Genomic DNA, 23,834 nt, shown 5'->3' with positions numbered 1-23,834 from the left:
GTTTATCTGTGTATCACAAATTTTGAGGAGACCAAGGAGCATCCTTGTACTGAAATACTTTGTTTGCTTATTCATGTTGGACATGAGATGACTTCAGTTCAAACAAGCCAAAGTCCTTGAGAAGCTTCAGAGATTGAAAACTGGTTTTATTTGTATTTATATAATGGATAAAGTTTCAGACATACATGCACCAATGATATGCTCATCACTACTAATTACCCTTATGAAAAGATGCTGTACAGTTGAACACAAAATTGGGATAAAAGGTTGGTGCGGCATTGAAGTCTTTATTTTTTAAATCTTGTTTTTAATAACACGTGTGCTAACTTTTGGAAGTGTGAAATTGGAGCATTTGGAGGAGGAAGTTAAGATTTATACCACAATGAACAAGTTTACAAGGATTTTTGAAGAATCTATGATTTTAATAGGTAAAGATAACTTTGAGGAATAGCCTGCTTATTTGTAGAGTATTTGGTATTTCTGTAGTGCTCCTGTTTTATGCAGATTTTTTTTAAAGCTTTGGGTTTGTATGAATTAGGGATTTTCTTTTAATTAATTTTTTTAAATACTTCAGTTTTTTGCCTGTACCCCCTAGTAGAAACATCCTGGTTGAGGAAACACATCACAAAATGAGAAAGTACTAATAAAGATAAAGGGGATGAGCAGACAGACAAGACTAAAAGGGGATATAAAAAAGATCTGAAAGTATGTGAATTATGGTTGGTGCAGTTTATGTTCAGTAAGAACTTGAGCAGACTATTTTTAAGTCAGTTTTTTGGCAAATCAGAAGCTACAAGCATTAGTAATTAGGTTAATGACTTTGGAAACAATGAGACAAAAGAAAGCTGGGTCATAACAGGTCACACAAAGTATAAATTAATAATTGAAACAGCTGAGAGTTCCAGGACGACTCATTGTGGTGCTGCTTCCAGTTTTACAGTGATTTCTTTCCTTCAGTCTCTGTGTTTGTTAAACAGTGACTGCTTTGGTAGGAAATAACTGCCTTGCTGCTGTGAAGGACAAAGTGAAGCAAAACCTTGATATGCAAAATGTAACAGCTTAAATGCCATGCAGAATTGGACATGGAGATTTTGCATTTCAAGGGTTTTGGGTTTTTTTGAGAAGCAATATGTGATTTGTATGGGATTTAGCTGGGAAAGATGAAGGATAAAACCACCTTAAAGTGACTATAGTAAAGATAATTACAGACTGGAAAGGGTCTGCAAAAAGTGCCAGTGATCCCCAAAATGCGTTAATTTGATCTTAGAACCTTAATAACCCATAAATGTTTAAGTGCACAAGTAATATTTATTGCTCAAGTGAGGCCTTTTGGGTTTTTTGAGAGGGGTGTTGCTAGTTTTAGTACATCATGAGGCACTTAACCAGCTGAGGGCAATTTTTAAACGGCCCTTTTTTGCATTGGGTATGATTACTCCTTGCCTGCCTTTGTTAGATGTCTATTTGATGTATATTTGTCTTTGATCAGATTGTCATACAAGAACAGATCTGGATGGGAAGTGGTGGATAGGATCAAACTGTTAAGTAGCCTTTAATAGTTGGGCCTTCATGGAGTGAAAGAAGATTTTTTTCATAATAAATGTGAAGCCTGTTAGCAGAGAACAGGGATAATTACAAGTACAGAAGTGGGAGCTATAGGAAGGAACAGGTGCAGCCACAATTTGGTAAAAAGCATGTTAAAGTCTATTATGTTAATCTAACATTACTTTTTTTGTTGTAACTTGAATTGAGGTGAAAAATACATTATATATGCTGCCTAAAGCTGCTTATCATTGTAAGACAAGCAGTATCACCTATCCGTAGTTGGTATTTTATTAATCATATTGAAGTTTGTACATTTAAAAAATCGAATTTAGATTTAAGCCCACAAGTAGGCTGGAGTAGATGAGGTTAAATACAAAGCTGTAGTAGAGCTGTATGAACCAGGCTCTCAGTGCTCGTTATCTCTTGTTGGCAGTCAGAAACCAGATGTCTGAGTTCTTCATCCAGAGCCCTGAGTTGGTGTCTCCCTTGTTGGCCATTCCACCCCCACACAGCACAGCTGGGAAGGAGTTTGTAGGGTTGTGTGTGTAAAACTGTATGTTCCAATTTCCAGTGCTTATTCTCTTATTTATAGGTACCCTTAGGTTGTTGTTGGCCAAGGCATTAAATCTTTGTGGTTCTTTTGTTGAATTCTCCTCCAGCAAATAAATTTGCTGTCTCAGCTAAACACAGGAAATGCTTTATTAACAAGTTTTGTTAAGAGTTTTGGTCTGTTGTACTCTGCATAAGAATTTCTTCTCAGTTTGTTGCACCCCAATCTGTACAAAAGGCTGCTCTACAACTTGTTCTAGTAATGAGTCAAATGAGGCTGTGGCAGCTGTGTGCTGCAGGACTGTTAAGATGAGGGATACCAGGGTGATGGAAGGTGCTTCATTTCAGAAGCACCATCTCTCTCTCGGATGCTTAATGTTAAACTAATATATCCCTGTCAAAATGTCTTTGCATATTATTTAGATGGTAATAGTGTGTTAGAATCATTTAACTGTGTGGGATGATAAACCGAGTATCATTTGCATTTGAGAAGAAATGCATGGAAGGAATTAACATTTATGAAAGTTTTATAATCCTGCAGCTTACTGTCATTTCACAGATGCCAGTGCTGCACATGAAAATTCTGCTTCTCCTGGTTGAGGATGTTTTTAGTATGAAATTGTATGCTACTCATCTTCAGAGAGCTTTAAAAATACCCTGGTTTATTCTTCTGAGTGAGCTTTTTATATTGACTTTACTGTTGGCTTTGTTCTTGTGCCGTTAGGTAGCAGTAAATAAATCCTGAGTATCTCCGCTTGCTAACGGCTTTTCCTTTCTTTGCCAAATGTAAGAATTCCAGATGTTCTTCCGTGTATGTTCAAAGCATGCAGTCATGGAAAGCTCGCTTTCATACTTGTTCCAGAGGCAGATAAGAATGTTTGAAAGAGATGGTAATGTCCTAAATTTAAAGGAAAAAAGTCAGTAACACCTGTGAACTATAAATCTTTTTCCTGTTTATACTTTTCTCTTTAGTTTTTCCTTTTTTGAATGCAAGTTTTTTGCCCTTGGTTGTACAGTGGTATCTTCTGCCCTAACATACCACTGGCAGCTTCTCGAGCACCTTGTTTTGAAGCTGATGTTCAGCTGTAGAGACACAAATGCATATCAGACATAAGCTATGTGCAGCACATCAGAGCCATAGAAATGTTTAATGGCTCTGGCTTTCAGACCAGGGGTACAACCCAATTTAAAAGTGTGAACATGAGCTTGATAAGTTCAGTTTACAAAATCTGAGCTCACAGTCACCTGATTTACAGTTGCAAAAAGTGAGATTACTTGCAAGAAAATGCTGGTAATTTTAATTTGCTCAGTATGAGTTAAAAATAAATAGTAGAAATTTAAACAACCCCTTAATTATAATGCTTCAAAGGGTAAAACAGTAGTGAATTGCACTCAGCATGCTTACTGAGGTGATATGATGAGTATTGCTCTATGGATTCCTGTATTCCTTAGGCCAAGTTGGGGCTCTGAGCAACCTGGTCAAGTGGAAGGTGTCCCTGCCCATGGCAAGTGGATGTTCATTATGGTTCCTCCCAGCCCAAACCATTCTCTAATTCTGTATCTCCTACTTCATTCTAATAGAGGTTTATCTGCGTTTTCCACTTTCATGTTGTTCCCTTCTCACCTGACTACAAGCTCTAAGAATATTTGTTCTGTATTCTTTAAATTATTAAAACATGTACAAAGAGCAGTTTTTATTCTCAAAACTCCTCTGTGCCCAAGCCAACATTTAAAATAGCAGATTTTCCACACAGGTACCTGTTCAAATGCAAAATCCTTTGGGATTTTAAACTAGAAGATGCTGCTGTCCCACATTTGATGTGGAGTAGCTGTAGTTAGAGTTTTAATGGTACTGTGTTTGTTACTCTGAGATTGTCAAGGACATTGCTATGAAGATTGTTTAGTAATGTATATGCTGGTTAAAAAAACAAAACAAAAAACAGACCCAAAACACCAGCCTGAAAAGAGAAATATAATATTGCACAATGGTTTTGATATTTATGCTGTATTTTTTCTTTCAGGAAGGATGTTGGTTTGAGACGGTTTTTCCCGAAGAGTTTACTAGATTCAGTGAAGGTAATTACAGCTCCAGTCAATCCTATACTGCTGTAAAGAAAAGAGTGTCAGAAATCTGAAAACTGCATTTTAGTTTTCACTGTACGGTCCTAAGGGAATTGCTGTGCAGTTTTGCTTTGTGAAAAAACATCCAAGCTGTCTGTCGGATTGGTGGGATCTAAATCCCAGTAATGTAGCTGGCAGGACAAGGATAAAGTGATTCACATGGCCTTGCTGAGCTGCTGTGAGAGGGGCACAGCTCTGCCTCTCAGACCTTGGGGGTAAAAGTACAAAACAAGTCCTTGGAGCCTCTTGTATCAAATAACTTTTTTTTTTTTTTTTCCCTAAAAGAAAAATGAGACTTCTGGAGAAAGAGGAAGGGGACTTGTAAGAAAAAAGAATATTTTACTGGGAACTTGATAAACCATGTTCTGCCTTCCTTGCTCAAGACTATCCAAGTTATTCAAGGAAGATTTCCAGTAATTTCTGCTTATGTTAATCCTAGCTGAGACTATTAACATTACTTGAATCTCGCTCCCATTGAAGTCCATATGTTCTCAGAGTAAAAAATGCAAATTTTTCTCAACATGTGTTGAAAAGGGGAATTAAGAATGGTCACCAAGTATTTTACATTTATAGGTGCCTCGATATGAATGTCCTGGTAAAATATCTCTTACAATTCATACATGAAAATATAAACCACAAATTGCTATTTTGGAGCTGGTTTTGTTAAGCAGTGCTTTACAGAAAGACTAAAATTCAACTTCAGATTTGGAAAGAATCTGCATTGTGATTTAAATGGGTAAACACAAAAGGTCTGTCATGACAGGGTTTTGTTTCAAAAGACTTTTGAAAATCAGAAGCTAATGAAGTCAAGTGGATTTAAGTAATCCCCTCTGCATTTTAATTTGAGCAATTATCTGAAACTGTATTTTCTGCTAACGGGAAAATTGTGGTAAAAGGCTCCAGACGTAAAAGTATGAATAACTGTCTCAAAAATAATATTATGGAGCCAGAAAACTGACTGACCAAGAAAACTGCACTTTGGAAATCCTGAACTGGGGAGAAAAGAAGTAGCAAGAATTGCCAGAAGGTAAAGCTGAGTGGAACCTTGTAAAGACATGAAAAAAATTGTTGGACATATGAAGAAGAAAAACAAGGGAAGGAAAAATGTGTCTGCTTTTTAATGAAAATGAAATCCCTATTCAAAATAACACAGGATTGGTCCAAATTCTTAAATTACTCTTCCACTTTGTGGAGACCAGGGAATTTGAACTGGCAGGCAAAGAAGGGTTCCTGATAGCCATGAAATATAAAAATAATTATTTCTCTCAATTCTCTCTGCCTTGAACAAACACAGAGAGGGAACAATGGTTCTTAGACATGCTTTTAAGAGCAAGTTTTCAGTGCATTTTGCTTGAAGTTGCCGTTTGCAGACATTTCTGATAGATGCTTCTGTTATGGAAAAGGTGTGTTTTGGGGACTGTTCAGCCTGGAGAGGAGCAGGCTCTGGGGAGACCTGAGAGCTCCTTCCAGTGCCTAAAGGAGCTAAAAGAGAGCTGGAGAAGGACTTTGGACAAGGGATGGAGTGACAGGACACAGGGAATGGCTTCACACTGACAGAGGGTGGGGTTAGATTGGATATTAGGAAGAAATTCTTCCCTGTGAGGGTGGTGAGGCCCTGGCATAGGTTGCCCAGGAAAGGTGTGGTTGCCCCATCCCTGGAAGTGTTCAGGGCCAGGCTGGATGGGGCTTGGAGCAGCCTGGGGTAATGGAAGGTGTCCCTGCCCATGGCAGTGGGGTGGAACAAGATGGTCTTTAAGGTCCCTTCCAACGCGAACCAGCCTATGACTAATGGACTTTATAACTTTACACCTTGCTCATGATCTTAAAATTTAAAGTGACCAATTCTTCTTGGTGGACTGAAAAGAGTCAGATAATGTATGCCAGTATTCCTGGCAGTAAAAGTGATGCTGGAATTGGTCAGGAAAACATGGGCAGAGCAAAGTATGTTTCATCAACTGAGTGGCTGAAATACTTGGGACACCTTGAGCTGGCAAATTCTTTCTTATTTTGTTGTGTCTTGCTCCTGGTATTTGCCAGTGATAAGCTAAGGCTGAGGGTTGCAGTTCCCTTGAAGTTGGTTTTCTCTGTAAAAATAAAGATAACAGGGAGGTACAATGGAGGGTGTTTGAGTCCTAACAAAGCCTGAGGCAGCTCTGGGTGCACGAGGGAAGTTTCCTGGCTGCCAGGGGCTTTCTTACCCTGTCCAGTTCTGCAGCCACTTTAATGATCCACCTGATAATTGGTTCTGCTAAATTGACACAATAATTCGAAATTACACCAAAGTCACAGATTTCTTCGTTAATTTGACAACATAGTATGTGGTAGAGGGTTTTTTTCCAACCTATATGTGCATCATTGCAAAAGAGATCATTTTGTGCATATGTAACACCCTTGGATCACTGCTACTGGAGTAACTCCCCCTGAACACTCCACATAAACATTTCTGGCTGTTTTGACTTCTGAGTGTTCTGTAAAGGCTTGCTAAAAATGAGTGCCTAATCTGGCTGGAAGTGCTAACAACAAAAGGAAGTTGGTATTTGTGTAGTGCCTGTAGCTGTTAACAGGCAGTGTGGGAGAATAAAGAGTTTTACTGCCGTTAAAATGGGACATTCAGATATGTTTGGATGGAGGACCAGTGGTAATTCCTGTCTTAACCTTGACATATTGCAAAGAAAAGCATGGTTTTGCTTTCTGTCATTATTGTTAGTTGGAAGATGTATTAGAAATGGGGTTTTTAAGCCCATTCAGTCACTTTATGCAGATGTTTTTATTCATAATTCTTGTTGGCTTGTTCAGTGGGGGAGCATCTTAGAGATACTGCTTCTCAGATCCTGTTTTTATTTTCATATGAATGGCTGCCTTTCCAGGGATTATACATTATATACAGGCAGATAATTCACTTTTTTAAAATCTTAGTTTAGCTCTTCTTTGTGCTGCTCTAAGTGGTTATTTCTACCCTGAAAACAGTTAATAAAATGCTGGACAACAGAGTTAATACAGTTTAATTTGAATGTTAAGTTTACTTTTTACATGCAGTCTACTATTTAAATTTCATCTTTTTATATTGAAGCTTTTTTTCATATTATCAGACTGAAAGAGTCCACTTTATTATGGATAGTCTAAGTCACTGTGTGCAGAAATTAAGATACAGCTACAGCTGGCTTGTTATTACCAGCTAAGAGAGAGAATGGTGATTTAGATTTAAAACCTCATATGAAGGTATAAATTGCTGTGGTTTTGTATTGGGACACAGTTCAGAAGGTGGGAGAAATGAGGAACCTAGAGCAAATACTCCTGGAAGGGTTAACATGTGGTCTTTATTATAACTTACTCAAAACATTATTAGTTAGATATCCTTGCTATAATACAGCAGAAATAATTTTGATCTTAAGTACAAGTTAAAAGGCAGACTTGCTCCTTACATTTTGAAGCTCTTTTTTTTTTTCCTTGAGAATTGTCTGTATCTCATTGATAAAGACACTGGTAGTGCTACTAAGTGACCAAGACTCTTAAAATGTCCCTCAGTGATTAGATTTAAAATATTTGTTCTCTACATGTTTCAATACACAGGCCAAAACACTACGGAAATTAATCCAACAAACATTTCGACAATTTGCCAACCTCAATAGAGAAGAAAGTATTTTGAAGTTCTTTGAGATCCTCTCTCCAGTGTACAGATTTGACAAGGAATGCTTCAAGTGTGCTCTTGGTGTAAGTAGAGGAATGTGACAGTCACCAGAATACGTTCTGGAGTTAGAAATCTAATTGCTTTTGCTTAGTTCTACAGTAATTGCTTACTTAGTTCCTGTTTTCATATAGAAACATTAGCAACATTAGCAACAAGTCATATTTATTGATTTTATTTAGGACTTTCTCTGTTGACTGCTTAAAAAAAAAGCATCATTCATTAGTTGGGTAAGAATTGTATGTAAAATTAAATATTTTTATTGATGCTTTGTTTGTGAAGGTCAAGCACTTTTTCAGCTGTTTCCATGAGGAAATGAGACTTCCCAACTTCTGTTTGTAAATTTTTCTCTAATGCCTGTTGATCTCTACCTATTTCAAGTAAATTTTGAGGAAGGGCCCTAAGTCTGGAGGGTTTGTGAAAATGGAGACTACAGCAGAAATTAAAACTTGAATATCAGTGTCCATGAGAAGAGGAAATGCAGGAAATCCATAGTTCTCATGTAGACCTAAGATAAAACACATGGAAATGCAGTTTGAGTAGCAGAGTTCCCCAGGAAACCAGTCATGAGGGCTTTTGCCACTTACAGAATTACTTGATTTTAGTATAATTTTAATTTGTTTGAAGAATTGAAAAGCTTGTAGATATTAATTACTATAACCTGTAATTATAATTTTGGAGGATAGTGTTCCATAGCAAGGCCTTGTCTTACTGTTGAAATTTTGCCCTTTCTCCTTTTGACTCTCAAGTCAAGCTGGATTATTTCAGTGGAACTGGCAATTGGCCCAGAAGAAGGAATCAGTTACCTGACAGACAAGGGTGCAAATGTAAGTCTGCTTCTGTTTTGTGGGGCTTTTTCTCAGTTACTGTGTTAACAACCACGACCTGTTGTGAACTGAACATCACAGAAAGGGGAGTGACAAGTGTGATCTCAGGGTTAAACACAGCTGAGCTGGGAGCTCAGCATGTAGAGCTCTTAGTCAGATATTAATTTGTGATTTGGGATCAGAGGAGAGGCACTGGTGTTAGGTACAGAGTCAGTGTCAGCCTTAGCACTGAATTTGTGGGCTTTTCTACCCAGTGAAGTGCTCATTTGCAGAACTTGAAGCATTGGTGGGGACTTTTTACCAATGAAACATGAATTATTCTGAGTTGTTCTCCTTCTTAGGAATGTGTAAATGCAGAGCTTGTTTAACCAGTTTGTGTGCCCATTTGTGCAGGCCCTGCTTATTTACTTTCTTCATACCCTTCTCAGCCTTTTCCTTACCTGATACTGACTGTATTGCAGTATTTCCTGTGCACCCCCACGGTGCAAGGGAGCTCTGTCCAGACAGATCCTTCAGCAAAGTGTTTGGGAACTTTACAACCACAACTTAAGCTGAGCCCATGTCCAGCTTTCTATTGAAATGAATTCAAAAGTAGTGAAAAGATGGGGGAATCAGGAATACACAGCTAAGAACATACCTTTTCCAGCAGTCTGGAGGGATGTTGGGAATGTGTCAGCACGGGTTCCGTGTGGTTTTTACGTGTTTAGTTTTCTCTGTTGACATCCAAGAGGTTGTTCCCACTTCAGTGTGCATCTGGTGTTACTCAACAGTGACCTCTGTGGGCACAGCGGAGCTGGGCTCCTTTTCCAGACACTGGATATTTGTGTGTTGTTAGCCAGTGGTAATGAAACTCCAGAAAGAAACGGAGAACAGATCTCTGCAGGTGTAGTTTGGAGATCAAAGTCTCCCTGTGCTTTTTCAACACCAGGGATAAAGGCAGGCTATTTTGCTGTATTTTTTTTCCTCATTTTTTGCACTGTCTTTCTGCAGCCAACCCATCTAGCAGACTTCAATCAAGTGCAAACCATTCAGTATTCAAACAGTGAAGACAAGGACAGAAAAGGGATGTTGCAACTGAAGATAGCAGGTGCACCTGAGGTATGTTATTGACAGTGGTGATAAACTTGCAACTAACTTTGTTTTTGCTTGCAAGGAGTGGGATTTAGTATAGTCTTAATGTGGATATTCTCTGTATTGGACTTTTGTTCCAAGTTTGGTTTTAAAACAGATTTAGAGTTCATTACATGTTTTAGGTTTTGCATCTGGTGCTTGTAGACTTTGGTATTCACAGAAGAAGCTTGACATAAAACCAGTATCTCTTAAATGCAGTTTAATAGCAGCCTGTGCATATGTACTGCATCCTAGAGAGGAAGCAGCAATTCCACTTTTGTGTAAAGGGGAAATGTGAAAGAAGGAAAATTTGTTCCCTCATACTACATGGAGGCAGTGCTGGAAGTGAAATCAAATCTTTTCCTAGGTCCAGTGCACCAGAAAACAGTGGTAGAGCAGGATTGAGGGAGAGTGGCAGATCAGTGAAGAGGATGATGAATGTTGGTGGTATTAAAATTAATAGCTTGTCTGTGTGTCTCTCATCTCTTTTTCTTCTTTGAAATTGGGAAGGGTTGTTTTTAGGCCAAGAATAAATTGCTGCAGAGGGCGGGGAGAAAAGATACCACCTGTAAGAACTTTAAGGAAAAAACAGCTCCTTCAGAGTTGTCTTAATTACAAGCCTGAAAGCCATAGCAGTTGTATTCAACAGTGATTTACACTTCATAAGCCCAAATTAACACTACATTTAGGTGGAGGGTTTTACCAACTGTGCTTTCTGGGCCTCCTGTTTGAAATTTGCTGCACAAAAGGCAAAGCAAGAATCTCTCTGGTGGTTCCCTGCTCACCCATATTCTTCTGTTTACGGTTTGCAGGCGTGTGTAAGGTTCTGATGCAATGACACAGCTGTTCCCCTCAGTGTTTGCAACTACAATAATTCCTCTTTGTTGGTGCCTTGTTTTTTTCCCTTCTGTAGCCTCTGACAGTGACAGCACCATCCTTAACCATTGCAGAGAACATGGCTGACCTGATCGACGGCTACTGCCGGCTCGTGAACGGAGCCACGCAGTCCTTCATCATCAGGCCTCAGAAAGGTAAGGAGAGCTTCATCCTCACAGCTGCTCAGAGGTTATTTTGCATTTGAATACAAGACAAGAGGTAGCAGCAGGACCCTCACTTGGAGGCTCTTTTCTTTCTGGGAGGAGCCATGAGAAACACTGATAGTAAATTGTCACTCCATCAAAAATTGCTTAGTGGTTGATCATTAAGACTGGTTTCAGTAATCCGTGCTTTACACTAATTCCAAACTTAAATTGAAGAAGTAAATTATAATAATTAAAGGCACTCCTAACAAGGGTGCGTTATCTCATAAAATGATTCCCTAATATACAAGTGGAAATTCAGAGAGGTTGGTTAGAATGCATTTGGATAAGGTTCTGACTGGTGATAATTATGTAGTTTCTGCCTTTTCCTAGATACTCAAAACATCTCCATTTAAAAAATAAAAAATCTTGAGAGGTCTCATGAGTTTCTCTCATAAAGTAGAAGTAAAGCAGAGATACATTTTATAGTGTCTGTCAGTTGTTTTTGTAGCAACTCACCAGGTAGAAGCAGTGAGATGAGGTTACAGGTACACCAAGTTTTAGAGAGAATTTAATTAAATTTATTAGAATTTTCAGACAGCTTTAATTAATGAAAAAGTCTCAAGCAAAACTGTTTAAGAATGAAATTTTCTTCTTCCCTGTTGTTCTCCTTTTTGCTCGTGGAAATTCATCCGACTTTCCTGCTTTCTAAAACAACAAACTATTTCCTTCTTCCCTCTTTGAAAGGGAAAGAAGAAAGGACATAAACTATCCCAGCATCTCTTCAATGTGAAACTGAGTCTCTTTTAGCCATGTTCTTGCTTTTTTCTGCCACAGGTTTTCCGTGGGGTCATGTTGTTAACATAATTCAGGTCTTTTCCAGGTCCATGTATAACATCCTGCCTGTGCATGGCTCAAAAAATCCCCAAACTTACATTTGGTCATTCAGTAAAAAAGAGATGTGATCTTCGGGTGTTAGATGTCTTGACAGCAAATGGCAATTGTTCAAATTATTCTTAAATTTGCATGTGTTTTGGTATTTCTGACCCTTAAGTGTGTGTGAGTGGCCTTTAGCTCCAACACAAGCAGCTAAGTTAAAACCTGTGTTAGTTGTGCAACCTTACCTCCACACAAATGAAAATCTTCCCTCTCCACACAAGTGAAAATCTTCCCTCAACACATACTTAGCTCTCCAAGCTAACCTGGTGCTCAACTCAGTGATGATGAACCATTGGTCCCAAAATCTGACACTAAAAGGATAAACTAGCTATCAGTGATAATAATAGTTTATTGTTCTAAAAATAAAATAGGCATCACAATCCAAGATCTTCATGTCACTAGACTTGTCTCTGGCTGTGAGTATAGGCCTTTTGTGTCTCTTGTTTTCTGAGAAATCATGGTTTGGGGTTTCCTATAATCATTATTCACTCCCAAAACTTTCCTTCTTATGCCACTGGATTGGCTGTTTTCCGACCTGAGCTGTTGTAGCCACAGTTGGTCTTCTAAAACTTTTTCATGTCTTTACACATGACCTCTTCCCTGAATTAATGGATAGCTCTGACTGTCTCTGCTTTTCCTTTAGGGGCACATGTGGACTTTGTTGGGTTCTTGCCACTTCCACACTGGTGGTGGTGCCCATCAGAATTGACTTGTTCATTTGCAGTTTTTCTTCCTAATTCCTGTCTTGTTCTGACCTTTCTTACCAGCAGCTGTTACGTCTTCTAGGCTCACTGAGCTCTCTGAGGGGCATTATCTCTGATTTGCCTGTGCCTTGCACTGAGGTTTGCTGGTAGGTGTGAATGCAGGATAAATCAGTGCATTTAATGCAGGGTGTTTATTTGTGTGCTATTCTTACAACGCAGAAATTTAACATGGAGCAAATGAGCAGTGATTGAACAGGAACATCAGGTAGCACTTTGGGAATACTCCTCTTTATGTATACATGAAGAGAACCCCTCCAGTTAAAATAAATTCTGAGTTTCTTTTGTCTTGGGTTCCTTTTTTTGAAGTTCATAGCAATACTGAACATATACATTAATCATTTTATGGGAGAGCTGTCCCCATCATGATATGCATTCCCAGATCCCTCCCACAGTGACCTTTGATTGTATAAGACACATCAGAAACAAATCATGAAGCAACTCTTGATCCCACAGATGTTTTATCCCCTTTTTGAGCTTTCCCCTCCCTTCTTTGTTGTGAATTTACATTTATTGCAAGTGTCCTCGTAAATTGTCATTCTTTATTACTAACAGAGCCTGTTTTTGTGAGACCTGTCATGCTATCCAGTAATGATCCAGTCCCTCTTAATTTGGGGAGAGCACTTGGTAATATTTAAGATGTGGACAGTATTTGGCATTTTCCCATTGAATTTGTTTTATTTTTCATAAATATTTTGATAGACCGGTCCCTTTAGACCAATATGGAAACGTTACACTTAATATTTTTATTTCCATTATCACACTTACCTCTTACAGGCCAAGAACACAAAAGAAAAAATTCATAAAAAGTTGAACTGATTATCAGCTTTTTAGGTTATGGAGTGTTTATCACTCTCTACAACTACTTGAAAGGAGGTTGTAGCCAGATGAGGGTTGGTCTCTTCTCTCAAGTAACAGGACATGAGCAAACAGGCTCAAGTTGCTCCAGAGGAGGTTTAAATTGCATGTTGGGACAAATTTCTTCACCAAAAGGGTGGTTAGGCATTGGAACAAGCTGCCCGTGGAAGTGTTCAAAAATACCAAAACTAAATAGTTCATGAAGTTATTCATTTAAGTACTTTTTGTTTTACACAGATTTATCCTGGGCATCATTTTCATTTTAATGGAATGGCAACATGTGTTTCCATTCTTAGGAATGCTACCTCTTTACCTCTGTTACCTCTTTAGTTTGACCCCTCACTGATTTTGCTTTCACAATAATTTCAGTCAGATGAGGAGAATTTACATTCCTCCTGGCTGGGGCCACTGGAGCTGCCTGGGACCTGCTGTGTCCAGCATGGAACTCTGCTCCGAGTGGAAACACCTGGACAATCCAGTGGAAACCCCACTACAGCCATGCATATCCCATTTCTTTAAAAGAATATAGAATTGGGCAAAATTGTTGTGGGTTTCAACTTGTGAAAAACAACATATGCCTTAACTGGGATGCTGTTAGTAAGAAATTTTGACTTCAGACCTGCAGGGGTACTAATGAATATTTGGTATTTTATTTGGGATATAAACTGTAAAAGGATGAGCACCAAGTTGGGCAGCAATGCCTGAAGTGAGCAGTTTGTATCCAGAGAGCGCGTAGGCGTCTGCAAGATCAGGAGTTCCATGCAGATTCTTTTTTTCTTTAATTATATCCAGTGATCGAGGAGGGGAAGAATCACAGAAGAATGACAGAATAGTTCAGGTTTGTGATACTTCTAAATTTCATCTAGTTCCAACCCCCCCTGCCACGGGCAGGGACACCTTCCGCTATCTCGGGTTGCTCCAAGCCCTGTCCAAGCTGGCCTTGAACACTTCAGGGATAGAGCAGCTACAGCTTCTCTGGACAACCCCATTACTACAACCTCTGTGCACCTCTGGTACTACTTAATAGTGCATGAGGTTTTTTTGATTCCTGGATGCCTTTTTGTGTTTTTTTTTTTTTCCAAACATCTGCCTGCTTTTTCAGTTTCCTTTGTCCTTTTACAGCCCTGCACTTGACACACATCTCCAGCAGCCGAGTGGGATGTGTTGTCCCTGTAGCCAGTCCCTCTGCAGGCACCAGGTTGTGGCTTCCAGGCAGTTCTGGGTGCTCCTTCCTTCTTCCCAGGGCTGAGCCTGCTTTGTCCAGATCTGTCAGCCCCATCAGCTCAGAGGACAAAGGTCCAGATCTGTTGCTCTGATGGTAATGAGCACAAAGCCAGTTATATCCGGTGGAATTCAGCTGAGGATGGTGAATAGGGAGATGATCAGGTGGAACGGTTGTGGATATGGTGGCCCCATGTGTGCTGCTCGGTTTCCCAATGGAACTGGAAGCAAATAACTCATTTAACTTGGGTCAGTCTTTGCTTTTCTCTGTCTATCCCTGTTTTTTCCTCGCAGTTTTCCAGACTGCTTCAATGCTTGTCACCTTTCCTTCACTTCCTTCACTTTTCCTTCAATTCCTTCACCTTTCTTTCGCTTTTCATCTTCTTTGAGCTCATTGAATGCATCATGCTACTACTCAACTTACTGTGTAAGACCACTTCTATTCACATTCTCCCTATCTCACAAAGTGCCTAGAAAGGATTTGCTCTTACAATGGAATCGAGATTTGGTTTTGTTATGATTTATTATGTTTTATTACAATCCTTGCTTTGCATTTTTCACTGATAGGAAGCTGTTCAAAAAGTGGAATGAAGGCTTGCAGGAACAGAATGAGATTCTCTTCCTTAAGGAAATTTAATACCACACTGGAAAGTCAGATTCTCTCTTTATCTCCTTTAGATCCTCTTTGATAGGTAGTATTTGACTTGGGCACACACTAGCAGTTGCCACCTGTGGTATTTCTCACTTTCTTAGGAGGCTGGAGGAGGGAAGAACAGTCAGATCTGATCTGAGCTCAGTACTTTGAACATATGAAGCATTGTGGCCCTGCAAGTATTATGAAATAATTCCTATCAAGTGTAATGAAATCATTCACTGATCTTTCTGAAGTCCCCAAATATGATACTCCACAAAAAAAAGCCCTAGGGGAAATTAAAATTCCATCTTTAGAATGCAGTTTGAATACTGTACAGTTAACACGCAATAGAGCTACATATTAAAGAGCAAGGAGAATTATTTTCAATAGCTGCTTATTAATTGTGCATCCATTACCTTGATTTAAAAATACAGAATGATAAGGTTAAATTTACAATTTAATGAAGTTCTTTTAACACAGAGGGAGACTCAATGTTCCACCAGTAACACGTGTGATTAAGCAGCACCATCTAAGCCTTAAATCCGTTGCCAAGTGTAGGAGCAGCGTTGGAATAACCAGCAGTAGCAGCATAACTTGGTGTAAACCAGAACACAGGATGATTTCACAACTAATAACTGCCAGTTGTAGGTGACACAGAATTTAAGGTTCTTTTGAGTGTTCTTCACAGCCCTGGGGAGGTCTGCCTAGCAGTGGGCAGGCCTCTTGTGCCTGTTTCTTCAAACTTGATGTCCAGTTTTCCTCCAGGTTGAATCCTCTCGTGCCCATTACAGTCTCTCTTTTTTGGGTACCTGCACTCCAGTCTTTCATTGCCAGGCTGCACCTTCACGCCATTGGTCTCATATTTGTCACTCCACACTGCCTTGTAGGATCTTTGCCTTTTGTTTCCTTCCCCAAAAGGTATCATTTACGCTAACAGACCACAGTACCTTTATCTCGCACCTGCTTATATAATCTTACTGTCCTTGCTCTGCCCCCCAGTTTCAGGTGCTTGCTCTTGTCACTTTGCTGAGCTGCTCCACATCTTCCAAATTGCAGCTTCTGTTTTCCCTTCTTTTCTGCAACTTCCCTTTCAACATCCCCCATCAGACAGATCAAAACAGACTGATGGTGCTGAGCCAAATGGTGCTTTTCTACCTGTAGACAGCAAAAAAATGTACCAAAACAGTGTATTTTGCCACGTTGAGTGTGGCTTTTGGGTATCGAGCATTTCTCTGCTCAGTCCCTTAATACACAAAGCTGAGACTGTCATTTACATCTATAATTTCTGGAAATTTTAATTTGTGAGAAAAGTGAGAATTTACATGATTTTGTGCAAACAGTGTATGTCACTATTTTCTGCAAGTGTGGCCATTCTCTCAGGTCACTTTATCAGAGCTACATTGATTTAGAGAGTGAAATACGATTTAATTACCCATCTTCTCTCCCTCTCTGCATACTCCAAATATAGTGAAAAGGTGTTTTGCTAAAGGATTAGTAACTTCCCCACAGGAATACCAAGTGTTTAATCAAATCCAATAGGAAAGAAACCCCTTGAATAGGTACATCCAAGCTTTTATACGCATTGCCATTTTCAAAGAAAGACTGGCAAGGATTTGAATATAGTGTACAAAAAGCTGACTTACTCCCTGGCACAAAACATTATTATTCTATAGTCTCAACCCAGTGTGAAATCAATATGATAATATGTGCTTTAATGATTTATTTCAGTTGTCTTACTTGGAAATCCAAGTTGGATTCAATTGTTTTATTTATATGTTAGCACTTAGGACATCTTGGAGATAAAAGAAAAGCATTTCTTACTAGAGAGATGAGATAGTGTCACACCTTCTGCAAGTGATTTATTGGAGTTATTTGTTAAGAATAAAAAAGAGCTTTTATATTCTGTGTATGTTGTTTCCTCAGATGAGAGTTTGCCTAAAGGTCTGTATCAGTGGGTAGAAGGAGTTGTTGATATGCTGCTCTTTATATATGTATAGAGCATTCTTTTGAATCACCTCCGTTTCCCTGAGAGGTTGTGATGATTACTGTTTCAGGCACATATATATGTCACTTTGAGAGAGGTTATTTGAAAACTTGTAAAAGCTTTAATCCTGTTTTCTTCTTGTTTACACAGAAGGTGAAAGAGCTTTACCATCAATACCAAAGTAAGTTCTGTGCTTTCTTTTCTTATGTATTAAAAAAATTGTTTTGAAAAATAGTGATGCTTTCAGAACTTTCTGCATGTGTCTAACTTTTATTGTTGCTTTTGGATTCCAGGACAAATAGCAGGTAGGGCATAAAAGCCTCACAGCAGTGTTAAACTACAGGGATACCAGAAAGAAAATCTGAGACAAAAAGTGCTTAATGCATCCATCATATTTGACAATAACAAAAGCAGGATGTTTTGGAGAAGACTTGACTGAGATTCAGGCTATTTCTTTTGAGTCCATGAGTAAATTTAGTGTATAGGAGTGATGCTGAACAGTTTGTGAATTGTGGTTTCAATCTGTGAGTCAGTCTGTGCTCATCTTTTTCCTAATTGTCCCCTTTTTGGCTTATGTGAAATACAGAAAGTACTCTTTTTGCTGCTATCATAAATCTGTCATGTGTCCTTCTTTTAATAAAACTTCCATAATGGGGCCAGTTGAAGTTGGGATATAGGTTCAGTGTAATAAAGAATAGCAGTTATTAAATATTCATATTGCATAGTAAATACCTCATTATTATTTTAAATATAGAAAAATTCTTCTCCAATAAAATTGTGGATGCCTAGAAAACACCAATCCTATGTCAGGCAAACAGAGATGCATTTTTTTCCCTGGTTGGTTTTATGGTGATACTTTATTAAAGGTGTGCTGAGACGAGTTACCTGCATCTAATAATTCTTAAAAATTATGCTAAGACACCTCTCTGCATTTTTATTCTTCCCAGACTTAAAGGTAAATAAGAATAAATTTCTGATTTAGCTCTGATTCAGACAATTCCTTCTGTTGTTGGAGTTGTTGGTCTCTAATGTAGGCAAGCCTTTAATCCTTCCTGGTGATTGTCTACTCCCCTGGTGTCAGTGGCTGGGTCTCCATCCTCTCTGGAAGCTATCATGTTTGTCTCACCTTTCCATGGGCAGTTCCTTGTTGTGGCCTCCTAAACTCCAGTCTTTAAAGCAAGACACTTTTTGGATTTTTTTTCCCTTTTTTTGTAATCTGACTGTTCTCAGTGGCCACATCCAAATTGAGTTTAGAGTCATACGTCAGCAGTGTCCTCCTGGAACTTTATCAGGTGCTGCCACCCCTGTCCAGTAGCACGAGGTAACTGCTGAAAGACCCAGTGACATTTAGTGGTTGATGGTGTTTTACCTCCTTGTTTTTATTTTGGGACACAGGGGCTGTGCCTGCTTTGACCCAGTCACCTCATTTCTTCCTTTATTTCTGAAGAAGTTCAGAACTATTTTTATTACTTTCTTAACTACTGGATGGAGCATGGAATACAGTTTGTTCCTGAATTAGTGATTACACACAGGTTCTGCTGCAGCCCTCACTATTAGGCAGCTTTCTCATGCTGTAGAAAGAGAGAAGTTAAAATTCAGGGAAGAAAAGTTGAGGCTGGAAGCAGTAAAATCAGTAAATTTAGTGTGCACTCAAGAAGCAGGAAGACTTCTATTTACTTAAATAGGCACAAGTGAGAAACACAGAATAACATTCTAATTACATAAAGCTTAACCCTTATTTATTTGTAAGGATTTCTGGGGTAAAATAAAGTTTGAAGGAAAAGCTTCTTCTCATTTTTGAGCAGTTTACCAAAACTAAATTTGTGCACTTGAGTCTGTTTAAGAAGAGCACCACACGTGCTCTGAGTCTGGCAGCAGAGCTTTTATCAAATACACAAAACTACCAACCAACAGCATCTTGCATCTGGGAAGATTTGCCTTTGACAGATGAAATTCCTGATTTCTGAAGGCATGAAGTGCAGTGCTCTCTTGACCATTGAAAATTTTGGTTATATATGTAAGTGATGAAAAATTGAGACTTCATTAGAATTTCCTTTTGCACATTTATGTGTCATATAACATATACATAACATATACATAACATAATGAACATTTATACATAATGCGCAATACATTTACACATAATGAACAATATATAATACAGACATGACATAGTGAACATTAAAACATAGCTACATGTAAATGCAATTGGTTTTCTTTATTTAGCTGACATGTAAATTAATTCAAAATAGTCCAGGATAAGTAATCTTACAGACAGAAACTCAATTCACACTCTGTTTCCCACGGATCACACAGAAAGTAGAAGCATAGTCAGATTGCACACATCTTGAAAGTGTGCAGTTTAGGTTTTGTGTTTTCCTTCAAATTCACTTTGTTTCTGTGAACCATGCTAATTAAAAACCGCTCTGGCTCCCCCAGACGGGATGAAGTGGTAGATTCCTCTCTGCCTTCTCTCCCCCTCTCATCCTGTGGCTGGGGGAGGTGGCTCAGCCCTGCTAATTACAGTAGGTGCCTGTTGGGATGAATTCCCAGTGTTAGTGCCTGTGAAGAATGTACAGCATTCAGCGCTTCCAACCTCTGTTTTCCAGGCTGGCCAACAATGAGAAGCAAGGAGTGAGGTCTCACACAGTCTCTGTGTCAGGTAAGGCTCATCCAAACTCAGGACCTGAGTTCAGTTCTGGAGCTGGCAGATGTGCATGCAGCTTTTCCACTCACTGCTGCTCCAGGGCTACTGACTGCTCCAAACTGGAGCTGTGCTGCCTTCGTAGAGCAGTTTCTAAAGAGAAACTTTTATGCAACAGCCACATCTGTGCAGTTACTTCAAAGCCAGGCTGCTTGTCAGTATTTCCACTTAACTTTGTGATGAAGTAGAATGTCGTCGGCTAGAAGTGAAATTACCTGAGTATGTGCTAATTGTGAAGGAGCAGCTTTGAAAAGGGAAAATATGCAATTAAATATTAATCGTTGCTTTACAGAAAGGAGAAACTTAATAGCTGTTTTTCTGTAGCTGTTTAGATAAAAGCATTTAAGTTTTGCTATTGAAAATGACAAGTTAATTGAAGGATGGGTATGTGAGGTAATACGTGTTATTTCTGTACCTTATAGGCTTCTAAGATTTCTCTAAGTTACTGTGGGGTTTTTTTTATGCTTGAGGGAGAACATTTTTCTGTTACAGAATCTTAAATAATTTTGAAGGATTGATTCAGTGTCTTAGTAGGAAACTGTATTTCTAAATGGGTATACAAGGGGTATATAAGGGGACTTTAATGCAAAAATGTTTCTATATTATGATCTATTCCTATAGGTTTCTAGTATTTGGCCACAAACTTGAGGAACCAATACTGTGACTCAGTGGATTTCCCACCCCTGACTTAGAGGGAGGCTTCAGCCCCACTTTAACATTTACATGTGCACTTAGTGGCAAACACTCAAAGCCCCAACACATTTCATACAATAAGGAGGAAAGACATGTAGACATTTGACTAATTTCCTGCTTCTCAGATTCCCTTTCCCACCCTTACCCACTTTTAAAAGGTGTTTCAGATTGACTCCTTGGCATAGGAAGCTCAAGTAAACAGACATGGCAAGAAAATAGGTGAGAAGGTCTGGAGTTAAAATGAGGATAAAGCTGTAGTGGGGTCATAGAGCTTCACCAGTTACTGTGGCCTCTTGGAGTCAAATAGCAGCTCTTCTTCCTTCAGTGCCTGTCAAGCAAGTATGGTAAATCAGGTAGATAAGAATAAAGCATGGGCAGCATGTTCTCTTTTGATTCTTATATATGTGGCTCATTTTAGCTGTTAAAAATGTGGAAATTTCTGAAGTGATTAACACTGTGCTTTTAATTATTCCACTCACCCTCAAAAAGGCTGATCTTCAGGATGAAAACACCATACTGTCTGCAGCCTCAAATTTTCACTCCTTCAGTTTTTCTGAGAATGCTGATAATACTTCTAATAATAAAACCAGTAATAAATGCTGACTTCACAATCGTTTCTTGTTGTCACTCTGACTTTACAAATTTAGGTATCTTCTGCTGATGTTCTCTGGCATTTCAGAGCACAAACACTTCTCTTTCAAAGCAGAATTTTGAAATTAGTATAGGGAAATCAGTTAGAATACCCCAGCTCTGGCATTCAGGGCATCACATGAAGGTGGACGAGGGGGAAATGAGAGCTTTGCTGTAGCACCACAGAAGAAGCAGAAGTTGCAGTGCTGGAGGTGAGCTGGTTGGTCAGGTGAATGTCAGGGACACTGAGCTGCAAAGCTGGCTCCTGTTAGCAGTGCAGTAAAATTAAACCAGAAAATATCATTCTCATTCTTGCCAATATCAAAATCGGAACCAATTAGGTATTAATTCTTGTGTTGTAGAAATGTTTTATATCTTTCCACAATAAAATTACTGTGCTTGATGCTTGTTTTTATACCATGTTACAAACCACTGGAAACACTAATAATGCTGGAATGGTTCAAACCAGTGCATTTAATATTCAATCTCAAGGGTTTGTTCTTTTTGTAATATAATGACAAAGAACATAAATACCTTTTTTGTTGTTGGGTTTTTTCCCCTCAAATTTATTTGAAATACATGGAGTATGTCATTGTATTAAATTTAAACCAGAGGCAGATTGCTGAGATTAACTCACATGACAGGGGTTATTCTCAGGAGCTGCTTTCTCTAAGAATCTCTTGAATCCCCAGAGGAACCAGTTTGCTATAAATGAAGTAATACTTGATGTAGATGTGGAGAAGTGTCACTCCTGTTGTCAGATGGAACTGATCCATCAGTGTGGATGAAGGGAGGCACCAGCTGTGCACGGTGCTCAGCTCAGCCCAGTCCCAGGTCAGCAGAGCCTGACAGCAGCCAGGGCAGAGCCAGCCGTGGGGGTGCTGCCGTGGGGTGCAAAACAGGAGCTTTTCTCTGGTGACATTGCAGTGGCTCAGAGCCAAAGGTTTCAGATAAGATGAGCTTTTGTAACTCTCTGACATCTGTTAACTGCTCCATGCCTTCGATGGTTTAAATCGTAAATTAATTCTGCTGTTTGATTTCACTGACATCACTCCCCTTTGTTTAGACCTCTCCTGATGCTGAAGATAAATAGCAAAAATCTAAAATAAAGATTCAGCAAAAAAATTAAGAAGTCAGGTATATTTATAGTATTAACACACTTAGTTCGAAAGGGAAGTTTTACAGTGAGTTCCTCGCCACAGTTTGGGGAAACCAGCAATATCCAAACCCAGTGTAAAACATGATTTGTTGGTCTGAAAGTTCAGGTATTTGTCTGAAGCTTTGCAGGTTTAAAAAGGAACCTGTTAGACACCTTGTCTTTTTGTAATATTTATTAACATACCTTGGAATATTTCTTGTCTAGCGAAGTAAAAACTTGGGCTTTTCCAAGTGCTCCAATATTCCAAAGCACACAATGATAGAAGGTTTGTAAATCCTCTTGATTTTTTTTTTTCCCTCCTCTAAATAAAGGCCTTTTCAAACTAGTGAAGGATGAAGTTGGTTTCAGGAATCCAAAGCAGCAAATTTCTGGATCTGGGAATCTGTGTGTCACCGAACCAGGTTTCACCACACACCTTCTGCTGCTTCTGTTTCTTCTGATGTTGTCTACCTTGCTTCCTCAAATTCTCTGTTCCTGCGGTGGACACTGTGTGCATCTGAGATGCCTGCCAGATTTCCCCTCTTTTTAAAAGCATATTTGTGTGGGTATAACATTATAAGTAACTACAAATAAGCTAAATTAAATTAGTTGGATTTTAGATTTTTTTGGTAGTCATCTGATGTTTTGGCTGAAGCTGCTGTGATTCACCAGAAACAATGCATGTTTTTAGCTAATAAGTAATTGCAGCTTTTACCTCCTTCTCCCTCTGCATCTGTCTTAACATTAAAAAAGAGTTCTTTGTACTGACCCATGAGTGTACACTCAGGAAATGGTAAGGCTAAACGATTTGCTCTGTGCAAATAGTATATCAAATGTGTAAAAAGCAGCACACCAGTTAACTGTAATTTTATTGACTGTATTTCCACTGTTTGGCTTGGAGACACCTTATTAAAATGCTCTGCTCTAGTCTAAAGGAACTTACTTTGGCCAGCAGTTTGTTTTTAAATAGCAAACATTAACCTTGGTAAGGTGATCTTATATTTCCAGATACACATATTTCCAAAAATAATAACTTACCCGGTCAATTATATATTACAAAAAGTTCTTCATAAAATGAAATCAGTACAGCAGTAGCTGCTTTCTCTCTTTTTACATAAATTCCTTCTGACACAGTTCTTTGGTTTCTTCTGCCCCTTCTGTGCTTATGTAAATATGACTAGGAAGAATAAATATGCTTTTGCATCCCTTGGCTAATCGCTGTGCCTCCTTTGCCCTAGAGAATTAATGAATTTTTTTAATCCTAGCTCAAATGCTACTTTCCATGCAGTGCCACAGAATATGACATTTCAGGCCCGTGTGTTTCAGTGAGCACTGAACAAGCAGAGTATTGAACAAGTCTTGGTAGGTTCGTAGCAGTGCTGGGTTGATGGTTGGACTCAATGATCTTAAGGGTCTATT

General features: G+C 38.9%; 1 protein-coding gene across 14 annotated transcripts in view; it reads left to right on the top strand.

Annotated features, from left to right (window-relative positions):
* Positions 1-23,834, top strand: part of PTK2 (protein tyrosine kinase 2) — a 193,944-nt gene that overhangs the window by 119,029 nt on the left and 51,081 nt on the right. For all 14 annotated transcript variants that reach the window (XM_039548588.1, XM_039548587.1, XM_039548589.1 and 11 more), the window contains 7 exons: positions 4,113-4,167; positions 7,783-7,923; positions 8,647-8,724; positions 9,715-9,822; positions 10,748-10,865; positions 17,401-17,431; positions 19,860-19,912. In XM_039548588.1, the coding sequence (XP_039404522.1) occupies positions 4,113-4,167; positions 7,783-7,923; positions 8,647-8,724; positions 9,715-9,822; positions 10,748-10,865; positions 17,401-17,431; positions 19,860-19,912 (584 nt within the window). The remainder of the gene's footprint in view (positions 1-4,112; positions 4,168-7,782; positions 7,924-8,646; positions 8,725-9,714; positions 9,823-10,747; positions 10,866-17,400; positions 17,432-19,859; positions 19,913-23,834) is intronic.

The sequence above is a fragment of the Corvus cornix genome, chromosome 2, assembly GCF_000738735.6.
Source record: "Corvus cornix cornix isolate S_Up_H32 chromosome 2, ASM73873v5, whole genome shotgun sequence".
NCBI lineage: Eukaryota > Metazoa > Chordata > Aves > Passeriformes > Corvidae > Corvus > Corvus cornix.
The sequence above is the reverse complement of the archived record's forward strand: the minus strand, read 5'-3'. Positions and strand labels throughout refer to the sequence as shown.